The 10,680-nt window shown below is 44.8% G+C and overlaps 1 protein-coding gene across 1 annotated transcript; it reads left to right on the top strand.

Moving 5' to 3' along the window:
* Positions 1-787: 787 nt before the first annotated feature.
* sgcd (sarcoglycan, delta (dystrophin-associated glycoprotein)) lies at positions 788-3,659 on the top strand. Its single transcript, XM_053441584.1, has 2 exons — positions 788-917; positions 2,460-3,659. The coding sequence occupies exons 1-2, from the start codon at positions 822-824 to the stop codon at positions 2,643-2,645; spliced, it is 282 nt and encodes a 93-aa protein (XP_053297559.1). The 5' UTR covers positions 788-821; the 3' UTR covers positions 2,646-3,659.
* Positions 3,660-10,680: the final 7,021 nt, after the last annotated feature.

The following is a 10,680-nucleotide window of genomic DNA, read 5'->3' as shown; positions in this document are numbered from 1 at the left end:
TGATATTGAAGAATCAAATCAGGACATCAGAGACTTATGAGAATAATAACAGATCGGTTTCTTTGAAACAAGCAAATCAAATCTCACACATTCATAAACATTCATATTCATCAGACACTGAAGATTTTTCCTGTCTGGACCTGGAATATCTTCACCTGCCTCTGAATCCAAGTTCTCAGTCCTCCAGACAGAAGCAACATGTATTTCACACAGAGCTGCTGCAGGGACAGGGAGACAGGACGTCTTCAGAGACATCCTCCTCCTCCTCCTCGTCCTCGTCCTCCTCCTCCTCCTCGAGGATCCACTGGAGCGTTCTGACTCCTGCTTCCTGCACAGAGCGGCCGGTGGAGGTGAAGAAGTGAAGGAGTGAAGAAGTGAAGAAGTGAAGAGGAGCAGGCTGGTTTCTAATCCTCGTACAGATATACAGTCGGGCTGAAGTGAACCAAAGTCTGATCGGCTCAATGTGCACCCCCGGTCATGGGGGCGGGCCCTGACATGTGGGGGGGTGTTCTTGTGTTTACGTCTCGATATCAGAAGTATTTTCTCTGGTCCTCAGTTTAAAAACCTGCGTCTCCCACAGAGTGAACACAGATGGAATCCATTCCCATTGCAGTCGTTGTTCCTGGGTGCAGGGTTTGGATCTAAGCACCGTGGAGGTTCTCTGTTGTCACCTGCTGCTGGGTCCAAAGTCCAAACCTCTTGTTTTACTTCATTAATCAACAGTTTATTCTCTCCCTCGTCCGAGCAGTGGAAGCACTGGTCGCTGACTCAGCCGCTCTGTCTCTGTTTCCAGGCTGGAGTCTCCGACGCGCTCCCTGATCATGGAGGCTCCCAAAGGGATCCAGATCCTGGCCGAGGCCGGGGACATCCAGGCCATCTGCAGGAACGAGCTGCGCCTGGAGTCCAAAGACGGGGAGGTGCGTGGTCTTATTATTCAGACCCAGTTTGAGTCTCAATCGTTTTCTGAGTTCACCGGTGACACCCAGTGGTCGGAGGTCCAAACGCACACTTTCCTAAAATGTGGGCCAAACGTTCACTTGGACTAACGGATGAACTGATTTGAATCCTGTGACCTCACAACTCACAACTCACAACTCACAACACAAAACCTCAAAAGGGCCTTCAGGGGATTTTCCTCTAATTTAAAACCAGAGTGACCAGAGTTGACTGGTTGAACGTCTCGGCCTCACAAAACATTGTTTGGTCTTTTGATGAGTTCAGATCACGTGAGGGAATCTCAAAGGTCAAAGAGGAGGTGACCTCACTAAACATGTCTGTGGCCTCTTGAACATTATATCTCAAAGTTCACACTGTCTTCATATGAGTCTGGAAATAACAGCACGCTCTCCATGTTTGTTTATTTATTTCTGAAGCATGTTTTTAGAAAACGTGTAATTAAAGCCGTCATTAGTTTGTTTGAGTGCTGGAGCCGAATGAGCTGAAACATCCTGTTTGGTTCCAATGAGAAAAGAATTAACTCTCTTCATTAAATGCTCTCGTGTTATTTCAGACATGCACAAATAGAGAAACCTCCCACTCTGTTCACTGGCGGAGAAATTAACTTGTCTTGTCCCGAGGCCATAATGGCTGATGGAGCTCCGTGTCCAATTCCCCACGTCTGCCGTCCAAACGTATTTTTAGCAAACAACAATCCAAACAACCGGCTGGTGATGGTTCCCCCCCCCCCCCCCCCCCCCCCCCCCCCAATTGGCTGTCCACCAGAATCTGTCAGAGACGCAGGAGGACACACAACAGACGAGGATTGTCTCTCTCCTTCTGTCCTCCCTTCTCTCACTAATTCCTCTTCAAGCCTTTTACATGTTTGCCTCCCTCCATCGTTCCCGTTCTCTACCTCCTCCCGCCTCCGTCCTCTTCCTGTCTCCATCTTTGCCTATTCACTATCTTCCTCCCCTGGTTTGCTCATCCACTCCTCATCCTCTTCCCTTCTTTCATCCTCTCCCCTCCCCCCCGCTCCACCCCTCCCCCGGTTGGTTACTCACATCATCCTCACGCTCACCACGCTCCGCTGGCTGATAAGAGGATTTCCCTCAGCAGGCTGCACCAGTCGTGTCAGATCTGTTGAAATCAACGCAGCAGGATTAGCAAGAAGAAAGTGTTTAAAAAGTTTCTCACAAAAAAGAGAAGAAGTTTCATACATTAAGAGCGGCTTCAGATGTGAGGCAGACGAAGAGGAGGAGGCCGGAAGGTGAAGCTGACTGGTTTCACTGGTGTGGGTCCAACATGAGGCTGTCCAGCTCATGAAGGTCAATTCATATAATTACAGACACATTCTCAGGCTTATGGCAAAGATCTGGCAAACGGGAGTAGGCCGCCCAAGTGCCATCTCTCCATCAGTGTGGACGACCCTTCACAAGCACTACACAAACTTGTGTTATCACTTCAGTCCTGACTGGTCCTGCTCTCACGGACTTGTTCTCACCCGTTTCTCTCGCCCTCAGATTTCTCTGGACGCTCGCAGGATCCGCCTGATGCAGTTGCCGGAGGGGAAGGCCTCCACCAGCTCCTCGTCCTCCGGGACAAGGCAGACGGTCTACGAGGTCTGCGTCTGTCCCAACGGGAGGCTGTTCCTGTCCCAGGCCGGCACCGGGTCCACCTGCCAGATCAGCAACAGCGTCTGTCTCTAGGACTGAACCACGGAGACATGAGTGGACACGGAGGACAGACAGACGGACACGCATCGCCTCCTCTCGGACTGATTCAACGCAAACACAGACACACACAGAGACTTCCAGAGCGGATGGATGAACAGTCACAGATACTGTACCTCCACAGAGACACTCATGCTACAATCACAACACAACAGACCGGTGTTTAGGCTCAACTGAACCGTTTTAAAGAAACACAACCGAACATTTTGAACTTTGTGCCAATATTTCAATGCTAAAAATATTTTATATGAGAGAAACAGGCTTTGAAAGGGCGTTCGGAGCTTCATGGGACATTCCACCTCTCCTCCTGGTCTCATCAGCCTCTCAGCTCTTTGTACACACACCCAATCAGAACAATACCACTTTTAAACTGAATCCAAGGGAGACAACACAGGTTTTAACAACTTTTTAATACAAAAATACAGTGATCAAGTGATTAAGTGACCCAAACAGTCAACATTACACATACAAACACACACACACACACACACACACACACACAAACAACAGATATGTTCACACACACACACTCACTCTTTGCTCCGGGTGGAAACCGAGAGGAAAACTTACTCGAAGACTGATCTGTTCCTTTCTCTCCCTCAAAAACTGTTCAGAACCAGAATCATTAGGGTGATCACCTCCTCCTCCTCCTCACCTCCTCTTCCTCCTCCTCCTCCTCCTCCTCCTCCTCCTCCTCCTTCCTCCTCACCTCCTCCTCCTCCTCCTCCTCCTCACCTCCTCCTCCTCCTTCCTCCTCACCTCCTCCTCCTCCTCCTCCTCCTCCTTCCTCCTCCTCCTCCTCCTCCTCCTCACCTCCTCTTCTTCTTTCCTTTCGTTTCTAATGTGGGACAGTTTATTATTTATTATTATGCCGACTACTGACGACGCCATGGTCACGTCATATCACATTTCACTTGATAATTCAAATTAGCATCAGGGGAATTATTTGATTTGAAATGCATTTGAAGGACGGGACAGTCTAATCAATGGTCAGTCCCCACCCCCCCCCCCCCCCCCCCTGCTATCCCCTAATGCCCCGAGAGGCCATTTAACTTCACATTTTAAATGTTAGTGTGTTCAGTGGGTCTTTACCTTTGTGCTTCTTGAGATATGACATGAACATGGCACCACTGACTTCAAACAAACTTCAGCTAATAAGACAGATTTAAGTTCATGTGATGACTGTTTGTTTGTCCGTCCATGTGTCCTCCTCCATCCACCTCCTGCCGTCCTGACCACGAAGAAGAAGACACCCTCGGGATGAACTGGTCCTCAATGTCCCCCTGCGCTGCTCGGACCGGGGCGATGCTCATCCTACTGATTTCTTGCACTGGGACATTTTTCAAACAACCCCTCTACCGCGAGCCGCTCTGTTGAAAGAGGGGAACTGTGCCTGTGCCTTATGTCGACGCACTCGTGGCAAGAAGAAGCACATCACACAGATGATCTCTGGTTTCAGTCTCATCCTCGTTTCCATCATCTCCTTCAGGCCGACTGCAGCTTCCATCCCCTGCTGTCGGCAGCTGATTCTGGAAAACCATGTGAAACTTCCCCTTTTCTGAATTAACCAACCCCAGTTCGCCCAGTTTGATGCACTGCTTATTTTTCCTTTTCATGAACAACTCTCCTGTGTGGCAACATGTGTGTGTTGCTGTGAACTTGTGATCCTGTGGAGTTAAACAGGCACTGATGGGTCTGATCGCCACTAATAAAAATCACTTGGCTAAAAAACATGTCCTTTAGTTTCCCACCGTCGAGGCAAAGAAACGTTTTGTTTGGTTCTGTTTAAACGACTCAAACCTTTAAATGTTCGAAATAAGAGATATTAGGTATTATTATTATTATGGTTTTCTATGTAGAGGTTTGGTGAACTAAAGGCGTCCTGGTCAGAGAATGAAGAAACACTTCCTCTGTGTTTACTGGTGGTTTCCTTCAATAGAAGTTTTGAACATGGCGTGATCAGCTAACGAGTCAACATGGACGACAATATTAACATCACTGTCACAGAAGCTAACAGTCGGATAACGCAATGCAGGTGAGGCATAAAGAGGGAATCCAATCCAACAACAGTCATTCATACCACTAGAGGGGGCTGTTCTGATTGACTCGTCCTATGAGCAAAGTAAACACAACAGATTTGAATGTTCCAGTGAGTATAAAGTCACATGACCTGACTTAACCCCTTACTGCCTGAATTAATTTCCAATTATATAAAAAAAAAGATTATTGGTGTTTTTGGCCTGTCATATAGATGCTAAATTAAGTGGAGATTGTTAATTTCAATATATCATATACAATAGATATAAATTTAGGTATGAGGCAAATTAGCGGCATTAGGTATAATGGGGCATAACCTTAATTTAACAAATGTTGGTATGTAGATTATTATATTGATGCTACTTTTGCTTGAAATTGAATAACAACATATGTTTTCTGTACAACCATTGCTGTTCCATCATAACAGTATTTCAAACACAGCTTATTACCTCAAAATAACGCTGCACAGTCCCAAGGGACAAGTATGTATTTTCAACTCCGACCACTAGATGGCAGCAGAGTACTTCCAATACCTTCCTTGGTATGTGTAGTATTTGCACCATCAGGCACAATCGTCACCTCGGCGGCATTAAGACCGGAATGGGGTTTGAGGCAAATTTGCGACATTTGTCTGCAAGGGGTTAATATTTAATTTGACAGTTCATACTTTGCTGGCTTCTTTACATTTGGTTAATTTACCTTCGGACTTAGATTGAAGATTCGTAGGTTTGCATTGATATTTCAAACTTCCCGTTGCATCACGTAACGTTATCAACCAGTCATTTTTGCTCGGGAAAGGTTGAATGCTAACGTGTTATTTTGTTTGACTTTAAATTATACTCTGATGTCTCGTCAGATGTTGATTGGTCAGATTTAGACTCATAAAATCAAAGCACCCTGATCGTGACATTGTAGGAAAATGGCCGCCGTATGAAGATGGTGAATTAGCATAATAATGGAGGAAAATTATGTATTGTCAAGTTTTTATCTTTGACAAATACGTCACACCGTGATAAAAATCTAGCTGTTGTTGACCAAGTGGCTCGTGATGCTGACCACAGTCTGATTCATTTCATATCTTCTGCTGACGTGTCACATCCTGTTCAAGTGTCGGCTGCACCGAGCTACTTCCTGTCTCTGCTTCTCAGTCACTGTCGGATTTTCAGAATTCAACCTATCTGATGCTATTCGTTTTTTTTAATATATGTACACAGGATAAATACATCTTTTTATACAGTTGTATATGTAAATATAGTAAACAAAACCGTGCGCCAGACAAAAGGCGCCGACAAAAGAGAAACACGTCTCTTTTGCAGAAATGAAATCCTTTTTTATGACGTACATCAGTTTGTGTTTTTGTACAAAAAGGTTATAAAAACACTGTTTGAGGATATTCATTGATTCAGTATGTACAGGATGTACAGGATGTTCCTCTGGGGAGAAGACTCTGAGTTGGTTTTGATGGCTCGTCCCTCCTGCTGAGCTCAGACGCTTCACACACACACACCTGCTTCCTCTCTGTTCGGTTGTCGTGGTTGTGTCGGGCCCGAGGTCTTTGCATTCTCTCCACGTGTGTTGTGTCTACATTGTGTTACTATGAGGGAACTCTTTGCTTTTTGTTCTTCTTCTCCACAGAATGATTCTCAGAATCGAACGCAGCAGAGAAAACTGAAAACAAAGTCTGATAGGAGATGAGACACAGGGTGGAAGTGGGAAATTATCAACTGAGGAAAATACAGACGAAGAAATCCACAATACTACAAAACAAAATGATGCATCATCAATTTAATGATCAGGAGATCATCATCAATTGGACTAAAATATTTCCATAAAGAACACTTTGACATAAGAATAACAAATATTACCGTTGATTTGATATGTAATTAACACTTATTTGAAATAATGATAATTGCAAATTATGAATACTAATCTGCTCACTCAGTGTCTTTGTTCAGGTGACACACGGAGGTTTTCCTGGTCACTCACGTTTCTCTTCAGTGTGAAACTGCCGCTCATGCAGTAGATTTCAAAGATGCCAAAATAAAAAGCCGTTGTTCAAGTTGACTGCAGCAGTTATTGGATCCGGCCGGACGAGACACAGAACCAGAGGTTCTACAAGGTGACGGAACGGGGGCGGAGCCAGGGGGCGGAGCCAGGGTGTGGCGTCTGGGCCAGGTCCACCTGCATTACACCAGTTTGGACTTCTTCTTCTTTTTAGTCGCTGAGCAGGTTTTGGGGCTTATTTTAAAACTCTAGTTGATTATTATGAATATGAAACAATCAAGTGGATTTTCTGACATTTACACAGTAACACATACAGTAACACACAGTTAGAGAGAGCAACACTCTGTAACACACGCAGGAACACAGTAACACATACAGTAACAGACAGCAACATACAGTAACACAAGCAGGAACACACACTGTAACACACAGTATCCTACCGTAACACAGAGTATCACATCGGAACACATAGGAACACATACAGTAACACACAGTAACACACAGAGTCGTAACCTTCATGGCTACGGATGTACGGAACCTACTAACATTGAGTCGACAATTATTCAGAGACAAGCGTAAACATATTTCACTGAAAGTAGAAGTGTGTCATTCAGTGACTTCTTTGTCTGAAGGGCGATTAGTACATTGACCACTTGTGTCTTTAACTGAACCACTTCTCATTCAATATGAATGCGGTGACGTCACGCGTTCCCAAACTGTGGTTGTGGATTTAAGTTACCATGAACTTCTCTGTAGCATTGCATCGACAGCTAGTACGGCGAGCTAGTATGAAAGAGGGTAAAGTTGTGTGTCCGAAGTATGAAACTGAGATTGTTGACGTTATGACAATCCCGAGTCCAGAGGAGTTCCAGAGGAGTCGTCCTCATGGTTTCCAGTCTTTGTCGTCAGTGATGTTCTTCTCAGTTTAAAGTCTCAGCGAGCAGATTTGCTAAATATCAAATATCCATTCAAAGTAATCCTGAGTAAAATCACTTTAAATGTCTCATATCAGGCTGAGCAGTATGTCTCTGCCTCTTTGTTATGTTTTATTTGTTCAGACGTTGTGTTGTCTGATCATCCATCTGAACTGTTAAACACACAATTTGTTGAATCCTACAGAAGAATTTTGTGTCTGTGACAATGATTGTTGTGCTTCTAATTGGCTGAAAGTAATTTGCTGAGCCCACCGTGATATTGGTGACTTGTATTTTTTCTTTATCCAGATTGTTTTCATGACTCATGCAGCTTCATGAGAAATCTCCGTGGTGTCTCTTCCAAACCAGCAGTTGGCTAAATTATCTGTCGTCTTTCTTTAGTATTTTCTGGAGCCTGCTGCATGTGGGAGACCTAATTTCATTCTGTCGTTAGCAAAGCAAACGGCTGGTTGGAGACAGAAGAGCCACTTTGTGCCTCATTGATCCCACAATCAGCAGCCGGGCTCTGAGAGCACCGAGGAAGTCGAGCCACCGTCGCTGGGCTTTGTGTTTCTTGATGATTTGGTGCAGGAGCGTAAAACGTTTCTGATCTGAGACAAACTCACAGAGACAAAGTCAAACCTGGAGGTTAAACATCCGGCTTTGATCATTATTTAATGTGCTTTTAAAAACACACATTAACTAAACTGTTACCACATTGAGCAATGGAAGGGAAGTGAAACATCAATCAAACTATCTGTAAACACTGAACAATATCAATGCGTCTCTTCACTTTTTATTCACAGATGCAAACTATCTGAGAATATTCAAAAAATTATTAACAGTCAAGTTTCTGATTTAGATTTTTTTCCCAAAACGTTACTCACAACTCATTAAGTCTGTTTTTGGTTTACTAACTCCAGACTCCAGACTTTCAGGAGTTTCTCCAGAGTGAGCCGATGTGAGAACCCAGCAGGAGATCCTCCTCACACCAGTGAGTGGGCGTGTTCAGGACGTTGTGGGCGTGTTCAGGACGTTGTGGGCGTGTTCAGGACGTTTCCAAACATGACAGACGCAAAAATGCAATAAACAAAAACAATACAAATATCTCAGGATGGAAAAAGTGCAGCCAAACACGGACACTGACGAAGATGTCAATCAGGCCTAAATGTTCTATATCTTACAGTTGATATCTGGAAATCATCTACTGGCTACTACAGCATTTGTCATAAACCCCGCCTCCCTTAATGTTAGCAAATGGGACATACACCAAACTATAAAGGATCTACGGCTTCAACACATGGACATAGAGCACAAGACAGAAGAATCAGTAGTCCAGGACTTTATATTTATGATTTGTATTCATGATTATTATTTATTGTTCAATTCTCACAGGGGAACACTCATTGTTGTCTAGTCTTCTGCGTTACTGACCCCTGCCTGACTGGAGGGGAACAGCATGTCAGATGATTCCAGATTTCTACGCTCAGAAGGAACATTTGACTTCTTTGAAGAAAGAAAGTTCCTGGTGCTTTTGAAACTTGGCTTTCGAGGAGGACGTGTTTGTCTCACAGAGACAGGCGATGAAATACATTTATTAATTAACGATTACGCATCGAGCCTCACGCTGCCTGACGTGTGTTTGAGGAGTTCAGTCACACACAACCAGATCTCATTTAATTGAACCTCTCCAGGTGATCCACAGACTGAGCTCATTCTCCTTCTACACCTTCCCTGCTGTTCACTATAATAACAAATGGACCCATAACATTCTTCTTTCAGCGGCAGTTTACTGTTGGTTTTGAAAGCAGAACACAAAATCACTTGTGCTATATTTAATTCCTCATTAAATTATTGCAACTTGTTTTTCTACCAACAGAGTCTGAGGCCGCTCTTTTGTGTTAAAACCCTTTATTTGATGATTGCAGAAAGGGAACGTGTCAAATCAGCTTACATTTTTAAAAAGTAAAAAAACACAAAGACAGAGAGAGAGTGAAACAGGGTCACATGTCCTCACTTTACTAATCAAAGAAGAAGAAAAAGGCTGGGTCCTCCGTGGTGGAGGATCCTGACTCCATTGAGTGTTGTGTGTCTGTGGAAGTGACAGAGTGGACGACATCATTCTGGTGAGTCACTGTCATCCGGACTGAGGCTCCTCTTCTCCCTCTTAGAAGATCTGAAAGCGTTGGCTAGCGTCGTGATTGTCTGTAGAGAAGAGCTGTATGGAAATTCATTCACGATCGCATTCATCACACCTACAGACATATTAATGATCCTCTCCCTCAGATCCTGATCGGCATCTCCTTCACTTAATTCCCTAATGTCCTGATTTTCAACAGGCTCTGGTGTTGAACTGTTCCTCGAAGTTAGAGTGGGGGTCTCCTCACAGGCATCCTGGCAGAAGGCAGAAGAGGGAGCTGGGGGAGAGGGGCTTTCCAGTTTTGACTCCTCTTCTTTCTCCTGAGCCTCATCAAGTTTCATCTGCTCAAGGAGATCTGAAGCCGTTTCACTGTTGTCTGCCTCAAACCTTTCTGCAACCTGAGAAGAGTTTGCAGAGGAAACTTCCTCCTGTGTCTCCTCTGATGCTCTAGAGGGGCTGGAAGACACCTCTGTCTCAAGGATAGTGATGGTTCCCCTGCCTGAGTCATCTCCCTCCTTGGATATGAGGGGAGAGGTGGTTCCCATTGTGGCCTCCTCTGCCTCCTCTTGAGCCTCATCCACTTTCATCTGCTCATTGATATCTGAAGCCGTTTCAGTGTTGTCTGTCCCAAACTTCTCTGCAACCTCACAGACGTCCTCTGATGCTCTAGAGGGATGGATGTCGGCCTCTGTCTCAGGGATACGGATGGTTTCCATGTCAGAGTCATATCCGTCCTCTTTTGATATCAGGGGAGATGTGGTTCCCAGTTTTTCCTTCTCTTCCTCCTCTTGAGCCTCATCATTCCATGTCTTAAGGAGTCTGATGGTTTCCCTGCCTGAGTCATCTCCCTCCTTGGATATGAGGGGAGAGGTGGTTCCCATTGTAGTCCCCTCTTCTTCCTCTTGAGCCTCATCAA

Source organism: Pleuronectes platessa, chromosome 15 (genome assembly GCF_947347685.1).
Source record: "Pleuronectes platessa chromosome 15, fPlePla1.1, whole genome shotgun sequence".
NCBI classification, from domain to species: Eukaryota; Metazoa; Chordata; class Actinopteri; order Pleuronectiformes; family Pleuronectidae; genus Pleuronectes; species Pleuronectes platessa.
Note: the sequence above shows the minus strand (reverse complement) of the source record. Positions and strands in the feature narration are given on the sequence as shown.